Here is a 14,785-nt window from a genome sequence, read left to right as displayed (position 1 = left end):
TGTGTGGCTGTTCTAAATTTATTATGCAATTAACCAGTTAATGGAATGATGATTACTTTGCATGTGTGGCCAGCCTAAATTTAGTGCGTGATTAACCAATTAATTGTGTAATATACGTAACGTGTAGTAGGTCCCTACACCTACGACACACTTATGTATGGAGAAAATTAAGGGAACAGTGGAAGGAAACTTGCTTTTAAACCTATGAAGTGCCCAAATCTGAAAAAACAAAAAACTCCCAGACATTTTAAATTATTATCCCCATAGTATTCATTGGTACAAATCAGCTCATATTTGCATTACCCAGTATTAGACAAGTGTTTCTGTTGTCCTTCAGGAACTGCCTGAGGGTATGTGTAGATGAAGTGGGGACCCTAAATTGAAGCGGTGGGTTTTTAAAGCGGTGGCGAAGTAAAACCCCGTGTCGTACACACACCCCACACTTACCAGCCTCTCCAGCGGTGGGGAGAGGAGGGCAAGGTGCCAGTGGGCAGAGCGGACCCTGAGCTGGGTGGGGGGGAGGGGGAAGGGGCTGGTGCTTCCCTCCATGGCAGTGGTGGGGTACAGAGGTGGTAGGGGGGGCAATGAAATGAAAAATGCAAGCACTTTGAGCAACAAACAGCTAACCACAGTCCAAACACATAGGAAACACAATTTATGAGTGCTGCTCTAAAGTTAAAAAAAAATGTTAGCTGGCTACTTTGGCCCAATAGGCTAAGATGCAAATGATCTATTTTTAAATATTTCTGTAGCTTGAATAACATCTTGTGCTAATAATAGGCCAGAATACCATGGAATATTAAGAAAACACATGTAGAGGTTTTGCTACTACACAGGTAAAAAGCTCAGAAATTAATTCTATATGACTCTAATGCAAAAGAATTCATAGCAGAGTAACTAAATAAGTTTAGCTTGGGTTTGTACCTTGCCTTGTAATAATGTATTATGGATCAGATTTTTCCATGACTCAGACTTCATGTGTCCACAACGAGGAAAGTACCAGGAACTCCAGTCAAAAGCTAAGTGAACTGGTAGTCCTGACACTCAAGTATGCACAGTGCCAGCCCCCTAGCTACTTACCACATATTTTCTACTGTGGGTAGAGTGGGGGAGAACATCCTTCTGGCCCCAAAACTGTCTTTACCAATTGTGAGTGAGTGAGGAATATGATGCACCCTTATTAGGACAGGCCCAGAAACTGCTTCCCACGTTTTTCGGAAAGCAACATGTAGGATCTGCTGCAAAGCAACAACTGAGTACTTAATGTGTATACTTAATGTTGCTTACATTATATGCCAATAATTTATAAATGATTTCTTTATGTACTCTGCGTTTTGTATGCATTGTATTAAAATACTGCATTGATCACCTAAAATAAAAATATACAGAAGTGTAAACAACATTTGCATTTTGTCAAATGCTGCTTTATTTCCCTGGTCTTCTAAAGTGCAACTTACACTTGCATATATGCACAAGTAGCTTATAAGAGACTCAGGGAATCTGGTTATACGTGTCTAAAAGTTGTAATATTGTAGAGTCCTAAATTGGATTAAAATCCTGTCTGTCGAAGGCTTCAGCCAAGGTAAGTGGGTTGTGGTTAGGAGATCTTGGCATTTCATAAGAAATTCCATTAATTTGATTTTTTTTCCTATTCTCAAATGAAAACAAAATATTTTGAAAATCCATGAAACATAATTCTGAAAAAGATTGTTCTAGGTTAATTGAAACTAAAAATTGTTTTGAAACAGCAAAATTGGGGCAACCCATTCTGAAAGGTCAATGTAATTTGTTTGAAAACCAACAGATTTCAGATTTCAAGTTCCAGCGCAAAATTTCAAACTAGTTCTAGTTACATTTAGACTATAATTTGTGCCTGGGTTACAGCTGCAGCATACCCAGGATATGATAGCTATGGTATTACATTTAAATCCGCATCCCAGTTTTGACAAAGGTCAAGAGTTTGAGAGTCCAACCCATTAAAGACAGCAGCCTGTTTGAATGTAAATCTGAATGTCAAAATTCAGGGTCCAGAAAAGCAATAAATCATGGGTAGGCAACTCCTAGCGCACGTGCCAGAACATGGCACATGAAGGCATTTTGCTTAGCACTTGCACCTGGGGAAGGGGCCAGGGCTGTGCTGCCACAACAAGGATCAGGCCCCTCAGCTCCCCTGCCATCTGCCCCTGGCATGCCAACATCTTACAAGTCAAGGTTGCAAGTATTTTTGGTACTCTGCCCAAAAATGTCGCTGACCTCTGCAAAATCTGGTTTGCAGAAGCTTGCCCAGTTTTACCACTGGACCTGAATCCTGGCAAAATTTATGGGATTAGCATTTAATATATCCCGTTGACATATGAAGAAACGAGACACAAATGATTTGCCTGACAGCAATTCAGTGGGTAGCTGGAACAGGGGTGGATTCAGGTTGGATGTGGCCATATAGTTACATCCCCCTTCTGCTGCTGCTGCTGCTACCACTATCCCCAGCTGACTCAGCCATCAGGGGAGCCCCAGAGCACTTCTGTCCTGCTTCAGCCACAGACTGCAGCTGCACAGGGTGCTATGCTCAGCAGGGGACACCGGAGGTGGTGGACAGATGGGTTTCCTGTTGCTGCAACTGCTCTCTGACTCTCCCTCCCCACCCTCCACCCCCTCATTCTCCCCACTGGCCAGGAAGCAGGCACTGGAAGAAAGAACCCATGCTCCACTGCTGCCACTGTTCCTGGCTGATGCAGGCATGGAGGAACCTCAGAGCTGCTCCTGCTCTGCTCCAGGCATGGGCCTCAGGGAGCAGCTGTGTGGGGAGTCACACTCGGGTGGGGACAGCAGTGGCAGTGTGTAGGTTCCTCCTTCCCGCACCTGCTCCTCAGGCAGTAGGGGATGCTGGGGGAGTGCATCCAGGTAGGGAGCAGTTGCTTTAAGGAAGAACCTGTGCGTCACCCCTGCAGTCCCTGACTGAACAAGGCACCCTGTGCAGCTGCATCCACAGCACCCTGCAACACCCTGCAGCCTCCAGCTGGAGTAGGGTAGGAGCAGTTCTGGGGTTCCCCGTACATCCAGATCAGCTGGGGATGGTGACAACAGCAAGCAGGTGCCTTCTTCATGTGCCTGCTCCCTGCCCAGTTCCCTGGCATCCTCCACTGGCCTGGGGGCTCTAGCCTCAATTTGCCTCAATCTCCCATAGCCTGGGGGATTGATGTACCATAGGGGTCGCCAACCTGCAGCTCTGGGGCCACATGCGACTCTTCAGAAGTTAGTATTGGTCTCCTTGAATCTTTGCACAAGCACACAGTGACCAGCTTCTGGAAACTGGTCACCATGAGCTTGTGCAAAGATTCAGAGATGCATATTAACTCCTGAAGAGCTGCATTTGGCTCCGGAGCCACAGGCTGGCCACTCCTGATGCACCACATCCCTTGTTAGGTAACTCTAGATCCACTCATGGCTGGGAACAAAACCCGATGTCCTTATTTCTTGGTCCCTGCTTTAACAGCTGAATTACCTTCTTTCCAAATTACATTTCTAATTCAGGAATGCTTTATTGGTTATGGAAATACATATCTCTCCCCTCTCCAAAAACAGAATTGCATAATAATGGAAAACACTATTAAATCAGCAATTCCTCCAGTTTCATTTCACTCTGATTACCTGCATCACACTCTGTGCTGCTGCCTTCTACAAATCGAGCTCCTTGAGGACAAGCACAAGTGTATCCCCCAGGCCTCAGCAAGCAGAGGTGGCTGCAGACATCTTTACAATGGTTAGGCACTGAAATACACATAGGACAAAGATACCTGAAGAAAAAATCCAGCTGCAATTCTGGAGACATAATATGAGGTTTTTACTGGCCAGTAAAATAAGTCATGAATATTACAATCAGAAAATTTGAACAAAATGTTTTCTCTAAAGCTACCCAAACTTGATGGCTGACTTTTAAGCATAGCATTTTATAGTAAAACTCTTTGGCTGACTTATTTTGTATTCTTTCTAAGGGATAGATTACGGCAGTGGTGGCCTACCTGAAGCACAAGTGCCACAAACAGTACTGACCGCCTACGTGTGATATGTGGCAGATTGAGGAAGGGATAGGCAGCACAATGGCAGGGAGCACATGACAGAAAACAGAAAGCTAAGTAGCATATCAAATAAGAGAAAGGGATTGGAGTGGCATTCTGGGAGGGTGCAAGACTATTTTGTGGCACATCTGCCAAAAAAGTTGGCCCCCACTAGATAATGGAAGCACAAGAAGTTGAAGGAATGAATAGAGCATCCCCAGTGCTTAAGAACTGTGAAGATGTAAAGATATAATATTTTCTTGGAGGAGCATACTGGAGTACCCTGCATTCCCTCTGAACTGCTCTGCTAGTGCATGAAGAGTTAAGACAAGGTTCCTTGGGTGAATTTGATATCTTTTATTAGACCAACCCAAACAGTTAGAGAATAGTTATTAAGCAAGCTTTCGAGTTCAAAAACTCTTCATCAGGCTAAGGTAGTTTCAGCAGTTGGCACCAACCACAAAGTTGGTTTGATGATGAAGGGTTTCTGAACTCGAAAGCTTGCTTAATAACTATTCTCCAACTATTTGGGTTGGTCTAATAAAAGATATCAAATTCACCCAAAGAACCTTGTCTGCCTATGTCCTTAGACCAACACGGCTACAACCTACACCCATGAAGAGTTAAGATGCATTCATCCTGGTTGAGGTAGTCTCCTTTGGAACCCACGCTGGGTGGCTTGCACTTTGTAGTGGAAGCATAAATGTATGTTACAACTGCTCCCTGTATGAGAGCCGGGAGAGGTGGGGAGATGACACAGCCATACTTTAGTGCTGAATGATTCCAAAGATAAGAAATATTACACTGTTATGTTTAACTCTCATTTAGTTTTGGATAGCCACAAAGTACTTTTTTACACTGCCAGCCTCATTCCATTTCTATGTTCTCAGAGCTACATGTGCTGACAGATATGCCTGTTACTAAGGTAGTACTAAGCTTCCTGAAGGCATTGTTACTGATTTGGATCTGCAGTTTCCAGATAATAAGGAACAGACAATCCAAGACAGGTGATTACCTGACTGATTGTATCTATGCTGATGATAGATGCGCACTTGAGTGAGCCAAGGGTTTACAGTCAGTATTTTCACTTTTTCTCCACTTCCAAATTTATCTTTCTTCCAGACTTCTCCTCTTTCCTTAGACATCCAATATAAATGGCCTTCAAAGACATCAAGGCTGTATGGACTGCTTACTTCTCAAAAGAACAAAACAAGAGTCAGTCACTGCATGGACCTGTAACAGCACTGACGAATCAATAATGATTCTTCTTGAATTCAATATTTGCATTTTTGCATTTAAGGTATTTTACTAGTAGATAGGTCATTACAGGATTGACAATAGAATGCTTCTGTACCTACAAACACATGTAGAAGAGCACTAACCCACCTTGTGATACATTCCATCCATATTGCTCATGGGATTTGGTCCCAATGGAACTAGTTTTCCACCACTGCATATGTTGTGCCTTGAATAGTCATTTACACCCATGTAAAGTAAATCTAAAAATCTTCCAAGTGTGATTCTTAATTAGGTTCCTAATTGGATGCTGAGCACTTTTGAAAATCTCCCCCCAGTTGTGATGGTTAAGAATTAGAAAAATCAAGATATAAATCCAACTTGATTTTCTGAACTAGAAATATATGCAAAATCCATATTCATATCTTACCTCCCTGTAAAACAATGGTTCTATCTGTCCCATCAGGTCTCATGGATTCAATAATATTTTCTTTAGAATCACTCCAGTAGATCCTGTCATTGTTCAGATAATCAACAGAAAGGCCTGTTGGCCAGCCAAGGTCATCTGAAATCAGTGTTTGCCTTTGCTGCCCATCCATCCAGGCACTTTCAATCTTTGGCTGCCTTCCCCAGTCAGTCCAATACATAAGCCTAGAAGAATGTAACTAAACTTTAAAATGGTTTAGATCTCACTGTTTCTCAGCTTCATTGAGTAGCAAAGTTGTAGGCCACCCTGTAGCATATTGCTGTATGCCCTACAGAGTACAGCACCCAATTTTACAAAGAAAGACTTATTTCAGGATCAAGGATATTTTATTCTGTCTTTTCCTTCCACTTATAGGCCCAATCCAGCAAAGTGCATGTGACAGCCCCAAGATATAATTTATAGTATACCTCATGTACTGCACAAACTGGTCACTCTTTAGGCTAATCAACAACAAGAAAAAAAAGAAGCCATTGAGATTTCTCTGTTTCTTGTAAACTATCAGTGGACAAGATTCCTGCAGCTTTCCATGTTTCAGTGATAATAAGCAAAGTGGCATGCAGGCAAACTTTAGGAAAGAGATTTTTATAGTTATCCTGAATAGCCCATGTCATCCACCAATAATTTACAGTTTGAGAGACAGCAGCTTGGCTTCTGTTTGCACTCCTGTGCTGCATCTACATGAGATGCTGACTGTGCAGTCATTACTGCGCAGTCATTTAGTATGTGTAGAAACAAGAGTTATTGCACAGTAGCATTGCTGAATGGCTTTTAGGTGATGCTGACTGCGCAGTAGTTTGTTACTGCTGTGCAGAAGCATTGCATCACACTTCCTGGCACATGGCATTACTGTGCAGTAGTAACAAGCTACTGCACAGTCAGCATCTCATGTAAACGTGGCCCTGGTAACTCTGCTCTAACTTCAAAATAGGGTCCTCCTGACATTTGGCCTGGAGATACATTGTATAATTAAAAAACTCCTTGCTGTCAGAACATACACAGAACTCTCAATGAAATAAATAGAAATAATAGGAATACAAAATATATCGTTCTAATAATTAGCATGTCATTTTAATATAGTAGTGACATACTGATATGTTAATATATATTAATAAAGCATATATCTCTAATAATATATAATTCTAATATAAAACAGTTATATTAGATTTTCAGGTAAGAGCTCTCTTTGCAGCATAGGATTCTGACTTGTCTTGCTTGTCACATACTATTGAAAATAATTGCATCGGTCCTGAAAAGCTTACCCCAGTTTGGGATTGACAACTATAGCTGCTGGTTGATCCAGCTGAGAGTAGATAAGCCACTTCCTGTACCTTCCATCTAGTTTTGCCACCTCTATTCGATTTGTCCCTGTATCTGTCCAGTAAAGATGCCTGAATTATATAAAAAAAAAACGAAGTGATTCAGATGGTCAAAATACCATGTCTCCGTGAGCATGAAGAAATCTGTTTATCTCTTATTTTTCACTGAAACACTGTAATGTCAACTGGAATAAGTACTAAAATAAGTAATACAGGAAAACTTCATTGGTTGTGTTTTAGAATGTAGTTTGCCGCACTGCTCTGCAACAGAAACCTTGCTACTGAATTCAAGTGTAGGTTGCAAAAGACCTATCTACAAAGATGACTAGATTTCTCTTTGTGCAGAAGTTTCTGCAGCTGCTCTTTTCTTTGTCAAGTTACCTTGATCAAAGACCTATTGGGCATGTCTACACAAGATGCTTAATGCTTAGTAGACTAATTCTACTATGCATTAGCACATCACGGCAAAAAGTGTCCTAATGCTCTAATGCCCAGTAGAATTAGTCAACTGTGCACTAAGCATCACAAAAAGACCACGCACCATTGCTACTGGGCATCAACATGGGCTACTGTGCATTTATGTAGTACCTCATATTAGAGGTACTAAACTTAATGAGCCATAGCAACAGTGCAGTAATGCATGTGTAGATGTGCCCACTGTGAGGTTTCATTGTTACTTCTAGGCATTGTAGGTAGTTAATGAACATCTTCACAGATGCAGCAAACTTCCAGAAATAGAAAACAGATCAACTAAAACTGAAATTACTTTGCCATGGAATTAGTTTACTAATTCCTTTGGAGCATCTGTATTCCACTTCTTGTATGGACAGCTCTTGCTACATTTTTACTTTTTGACAATAACATTTTCAGAAACAAGTATTTTACTTAATTTATATGCATCATACCCTGATGCACATGATTTCAGACCTCAGGAGTCTACAGTTAACTTTTCTCTGGATTTGGCTAATCATTATGCCTTTGCCTTTCTTCTCACCTCTCTCGTGTTATAGTTATATGCGGTAAATTTATTATCTCCAGCAACAGCATCCTCTAGTTCACTGCACTGCTATGGGCAGGCTGCTTCCTATACTAGAACCAGTGTATCTGTAGCCATCTGGTACCACAAGAATACTAATTAGCTCGTGGAAGAGGCAACTAAGTAGCTGCCTGATGCACTCTGTGCGCACAACTCTGTTGCTTCCAGTTTACAAAGCAGCAAGCCTGTAGCAGTGCAGTTGCCACTGGGTGGTAAGTTTACCAGCTGGACATAGCTTCAAAGAAGATCATATATTAAGCAGAATACTTAACATTGCTGGAACTTAACTGAAAATGTCTCTTTTCCCCACTCTGTCTGTTTATCCAAGTGGCCCTTGAAGTACTACAAAAAATCTGCAAGACACCTCAGATTCAAAGGGCTAAAAAGGTTGATTTCAATTATGCCAATACAGATGCAAGAGCCCCCCTTGTCAGATTTCCAGCAAGGACATGGAAGTGGAAGCAGCATTAGTCAGGCAGATGGACTAATACTTCTATTGCTCGTGAAGGGTGAGGTTCAAAAAGGACAAGTGCAAAGTCCTGCACTTAGGATGAAACAATCCCATGCAACACTATAGGATGGGGACCAACTGGCTAAGCAGCAGTTCTGCAGAAAAGAACCAGGGGATTGCAGTGGACAAAAAGCTGAATATGAGCCAACAGTGTGCCCCTGTTGCAAAGAAAGCAAGTGGCATACTGGGCTGCATTAGTAAGAGTACTGCTAGCAGATCAATGGAACTGATTATTCCCTCCTATTTGGCACTGGTGAGGCCATATCTGGAGTACTGTGTCCAGTTTTGGGCCCCCCACTGCAGAAAAGATATAGACAAATTGAAGAGACTTCAGTGAAAGGAAACAAAAATGGTGAAGGGGCTGGGGCACATGACTTATCAGGAGAGGCTGAGGGAACTGGGTTTATTTAGTCTGGAGAAGAGAAGACTGATGAAGGATTTAATAGCAGCTTTCAGTTACCTGAAGGGGAGTTCCAAAGAAGGTGGAGCTAGACAGATCTCAGTGGTGGCAGATAACAGAACAAGGAGCAGTGGATACAGGTTGCAGCAAGAGAAGTTTAAGTTAGATATTAAGAAAAACTTTCTCACTGGGAGGGTAGTAAAGCAGTGGAACAGGTTACCCAGAGTGTTCGTGGAATCTCCATCCTTCAAGACTTTTAAGAACCAACTGGACAAAGCTTTGGCTGGGATGATATAGTTGGGGCTGGTCCTGCTTTGAGCAGGGGGTTGGACTGGGTGACCTCCTGAGGTCCCTTCCAACCCTCATTTGCTATGATTCTAAGGGAAATCAGAAGGAAGTCTGTGCATTCAGAGAGCTGTTACCAACGATTTCTCTCATTTTCACTAGACTGCACACCTATTGTTCTTCAATCATCCTTCCTGTTCTATTTCTTGACCGAGCCACTTGGAAAACGGTAAGCTTAATAGCCTTTACATGTCAACAGCATTCAGACAGGTAGCTCAGCTCTGTAATCTCTCTCACTTCTGAGTCTGATAATAACATGCCTTTCATCCACTGATTCAGTAATCTGACAGATACAGAATCTGAGTGAAGCAGATATACGTTCAGAAGGGAAAATTAATCAGACCCCTGCCATCTCCCAAAAATGGGAGTCTTTCAGACTCTTCACTGTTTCTTGATTCTTAAATAGCTACTGTTGCCAAAATGTCTATCTTTCACCCCATTAAGGGCTTTCCACCACTCTGCCATAGAAATCGTTATGTTGTGGGTCTGAAACAAAATGGAAAGAAACACAGAATAGAAGGAATATGAGAGTCAAGGAATGCGAGAGAAAAAATATGAGGGTGAGGGAGAGGTAAAGAATGCATCCATTCATCCAGGAGTGAAAATCGCTCCAACTGGATCTTGAGTTCCTGTAGTTGGCATGAGGCTATGCTCCTTGAGGTCAGTCAGTGACTTGGTCATTGTAGTCCGCCACTTTCAGGTTGGACTACTGCAACTCATTGTGTCTGGAATGACTGCCATCCCTAAAAAGTTCCAACTGGTCCAAAATGCAGCAGCCCACTTCTGACATTACACTGGAAACTGAAAATATATCACCCACAATACTGGATCCTCACAAAGCACTTCATACATACTATCTGCACCTATAAGGTACACTCCATGGTATTGGATCCAGCTACTAAGACCAACACCTGGCATGTAGGGGACAACAACTTGCTTCAGTAATTCTACACAAAGAAAATGTCAGCATCAGGGTTCAAACTTTAAGAACAGTAGTCACGATTTCTCTACATGGTAAAAGAACTTGTATTCCAGAGCAATGAAAATGAAATGATGACTAAGCTCATCACCTTCCAGATAAGGTAAAAAACCCAATCCTTTCCCTTGATAAATAAGGAAAAGAAGTAGGAAGAAGACATATGCCCTTAATAAAACCTCTGTAACAGAATTCTCCCTTTGTTGGACTCCCGTTTTGGTTCTGTTTTGGAGGTGCTTGCATATAGTGGTAGCGGGAACCAAGTAAGGATTTACACAGAGACAGACAGGATTGGCAGGCAGTAATGGATTAGGAGCTTCCTTTCTTTCCAAAACCAAGAGGATAAGCTCTTTATCAAATGATTCACAGAATTCCAGGAGGAATGCCAGCAAACATAATGGCCTGTGCACAATTACCCAAGTGGGGCAAGGTCAATCTGCAAGATAAGGAATATGTGCACGGCTCAGTTAGCTAAGATATGTGATACAGTCAGCAACAGCACTTTGATCAGGAATACACAAACCATGGCTCATGAGCTACACATGGGTCCTGTGCAGTTTAAGTGTAGCTCCTAAAGTCATTTAACAACAAATTAGCATTGAGCAGAGCCCTGTGAACAGGTCATTAACTCTAGACATCTCAAAAGTTTTGTGTCCCATGGTTTGCTGCTGTGTTAAACTTAGAAGCAAAGTGCGACAGAAGTGCATTCTTCTGTGCTACCTTGAGACCTGCTGTCAACAACTGGAAGACAACTTGTACGGGATGTAATATTCAAACCATTCTGTTCAGGTGGTAAGCTGCTCTGGGGCTGAGGCCAGGATTTTGTGGTGGTGACAGCATGGTCCAGAGCTGGGGCAGAGCCTCAATCCACTGCCTGCACACCCTGGGTAGGGAGATGTAGGCAGCAGATCGCTGCTCTACCCCACTGCCCACATGCCTCAGACAGGGCTGTGTGAGCAGTGGATCGTGACTCTGCCCCGGCTCTGGATCATGCTGTCACCGCTGCAAAATCTTGGCCCCTGGAGCAGCTCCTTACCCAGCCACATGGGCTGTGGCTGCCACTTGGGCCGGTCGCCATGGAAACCCTGGCCCGCACTGTCACAGCACTGCCCCTCCTGGGGCCTCCATGGAAACCAGCTGCAACAATATAAGCATGGGCTACTGGGAAATGGAGTCCAGCCACTGGCTGGATCTGCCATTTTGCCCACCCCTGGTCTAAGCAGTGGCTAATTCACTGCACTCTTATACATACTATATTTTCTGAGTCATTTCCAGCTTTCCTCATTCACTTACCTCCCAACCCAGTCCACAGCTAGACCATCAGGATTAACTATGTATCTCAAATTCAACTCAACTGCCTTTACTGGATTATTTCCGTTGCTGTCAAATGTAGGAAGATAAGCACGCTTGATGGATCCAAACTCAGAGCCACGGGCAAGAATACTGAAATAAACAATACCTGAAAAAAGTTGGAAAAAAATTCATTGTGTAGACATCTACCTACTAGTTTTTGAAAAGTCCTTCCCTGACTGAGATGGCTGTCGTACATGAGATATCAAAGTAACATTTATCTATTTATGGAATATCAAGTGTCAGTCCTCCCTGTGAATGAAAATACAAATGTATGAAAATACCATCAATCTAAAATAGATACTCTGGCTTAGACGTACATGTAAACAAAGTAAGTAAACCTTTGCAAAATTTTCCAAAGGAGGGCTCTTAGCACTGATGTCTCACTGCACAGAGCTAGCAGAACCTTACTGAAGACCTCAGCATGCTGTGCAGAACTGCTATGCCAGGTCTCACTCTGTTCCAGTGCAGAAAAAGGATTTAGCAGCAATGGGGAGAGAGGGCAGGGTAGGGGACAGAGGAAAGAAAGGAAAGCCAAAAAAGGGGTAAGTATAGTATATGAGATAATAGGAGGATCCACTAGCCCTACCCCTTTTGAGGGTAGAACACATCATATGTGGAGACTACTGCAGTACTGGGACTCTTCTGAGAGCAGAAGAATTCAGTAAGTAACTCTTATCAGCCCTGAACATGCCAGTGCAAGGCCCCTAGCAGCCTGCTACCTTTCACACCTCCTTAAGGGCCTTCCACCACTCTGCCACAGAAATCATTATACTCTGGATCTAAAACAAAATGGAAAGAAAGACAACAGAACACAGAATACAAGGAATATGAGAGTCAATAAGGCTGTGAGAAAGGTGAGGGAGAGGTAACAGATGTGTCCATTCAACCAGGACTGCTGATTAATCCAGTTAGATCTTGATTTCCTTTGTAAACTGAAAAGGAAAACTAAATTCCAGAAGCAGCAGTCACACTGCTGAGTACTAAAACTTTCAATATACTCACTCAGGCCTATCCCCTCAGGGTCCCAATCATAGTCTATAGCTTGGATGCGCTCCTGATTATCAATATAGTCAGAGTACTGCTCTGATGAAATATTGTATCTTCGAATACGCACATTATCTGGCAGGAGTAGCAATGGAGGATTACCTGAAAAGTAACAACAGCTTTCACTTTTCTGGTTTTAATATAGTCATATATATAAAGCAGATGAGAATGAGTAATTCATAGATTGTGAGGCTGAAAGAGACCTCAGGAGATCCTCAGGTCCAGCCCCCCTGCACTAGATAACTGGAAGTCAGGTGACCCCAGCAAGGTGACTGCCCAGTCTCCTCTTGAAGATTTCCAGGGTAGGTGATTGCACCACCTCTGGAGGGAGCTTATTCCACAGTTTGGACACCCTGACTGTGAAGAAGTTTTTCGTAATGTTGAGCCAGAAACAGTCATCCAGGAGTTTGTGACCATTACTCCTGGTTTTCCCTAAGGGCGCCCTGGTGAAGAGTTGTTGATCAAACAAGTTTCAGAGGTTCACTCTAAATAAGAATAAATGCTTATTTTGACCTCATATAAGCTACCCAAATCTCTTGGGTCTGAAAGATTGGTGCCAAGTATTACAATTGTTTATTACTGATCTTAGTGTCAATAAACATGATTAGTCGGTTGAAGTCAGTGCACCCACTCAGAGTAATAAGCTCCCTGGGCTAGAACCATATTGAGTGTAGCATTGCCTACATTTCAGGTACTGGCCATCTTTTGAATCTGTAGCTGAGTTAGGTACCTCAGCTCCTTACACACAGCCTGGAGGGTGTACAAAATAATCTTGTCATCTGACACTTAATCTCTAAAAGCTGTCTAGTATGTATATTATTACTGTTCCACTGTCACCCATTTTTCTCCTTTCTTCAGCTCTTTGTCTTTCATTTTCTGAGCAAAATTTCTACCTATTTAATGTCTGTCACTCACATTAACCTATGATAGAGAACTAATGATTGAAGTTATCAAAGGGCCAAATGCCTTCTGTTTGTGTTCATCAGTCCATGAACAATAAATGGTGATCTGTCAGCAAAGTGTCTTTGATTTGCACCCGTTTAATGTAACTATCTTCTGATAAATACTTAGGTTACAAAAACCAAACTTTCAGTAGTGGGGCTAATGGGCAGCTTTAATTTTCTTCTGCTGACAACTGCAGCACAGGCAGTCTTTTGTTTTCAGGAAATTTGGGGGGAAGGGAGGAAAAGCACTCAAGTCATTTTTTAGGGCATGGCATTTAATGTTTAAAATTAAAGCAGGGAGGGAGCATTTACATTCCTACCCACAAGAATGCAATATCTAGATAATCTGCTACCAGAGAAAAGAGATATTTGTTTTTATTCATTGCAATGGGGTACCTTCCATTTATGCAACACTCAGCCTGCTCCTTACAATTTACCTAAGTGTTAGTTAAACATACCAATGGCTGCACACTGTTTTCCCAGTTGATCGCCCACAGACCTAAAGCCATCTGCACAGAAACACTCATAACTTCCTTTGGAATTCTTACAGTCCTGGGGACAGGTCCCAAACAGCTCACACTCATTGATATCTAAACACAAATGAAAAGAGAGGTTATCTAGGGCTACAAAAAGATTGATCACTTTTACATTTAGATCTGCTGCTTTCTTGTTCAAATAAGGAAAATATACTTATTCAGCATGAAGGAGGTTTCTCTTCTTCTAGCACCCTTTATACTAATAGATTCATAGACATTAGGGCTGGAAGGGACCTTGTAACTGAGGCAATGATATCTTCCTGAGTTTGTAAATAGCCTGACAAAGTAACTCTGAGAAGGGTGGTTTGTTCCATTCATCATTATGTGTTAGCAACCAAGACCTCACTTCTCTGGGGAAAGGAAAAAAAGTCCTACCAACACCAATGCAAAACTGGTTTGTGTGTGTGGCAGGAGCAAATATATAGAGCAGACCTGGCACTCCCACCCATATAGGCAGATACATACACCCTGAATGCTTGGATAACTTCTGGGGGACAAGAAGCCACTTCTGCTTCTCATGAGAAAAGCTGCCCCTTCATGCTGCCC

The 14,785-nt window shown here is 42.4% G+C and overlaps 1 protein-coding gene across 1 annotated transcript in view; it reads right to left on the bottom strand.

Moving 5' to 3' along the window:
• The window catches only part of LRP2 (LDL receptor related protein 2), a 180,888-nt gene that overhangs the window by 12,887 nt on the left and 153,216 nt on the right, over nt 1-14,785 (bottom strand). Inside the window, exons 64-70 of the mRNA XM_019480291.2 lie at nt 14,162-14,293; nt 12,718-12,861; nt 11,656-11,821; nt 7,038-7,166; nt 5,722-5,942; nt 5,071-5,247; nt 3,649-3,768 (exon numbers count right to left, since the gene is read on the bottom strand). Coding sequence (XP_019335836.1) covers nt 3,649-3,768; nt 5,071-5,247; nt 5,722-5,942; nt 7,038-7,166; nt 11,656-11,821; nt 12,718-12,861; nt 14,162-14,293 — 1,089 coding nt within the window. The remainder of the gene's footprint in view (nt 1-3,648; nt 3,769-5,070; nt 5,248-5,721; nt 5,943-7,037; nt 7,167-11,655; nt 11,822-12,717; nt 12,862-14,161; nt 14,294-14,785) is intronic.

The sequence above is a fragment of the Alligator mississippiensis genome, chromosome 4 (genome assembly GCF_030867095.1).
Source record: "Alligator mississippiensis isolate rAllMis1 chromosome 4, rAllMis1, whole genome shotgun sequence".
In the NCBI taxonomy this organism is placed as follows: Eukaryota; Metazoa; Chordata; order Crocodylia; family Alligatoridae; genus Alligator; species Alligator mississippiensis.
This window is presented reverse-complemented; position numbering and strand designations above follow the sequence as displayed.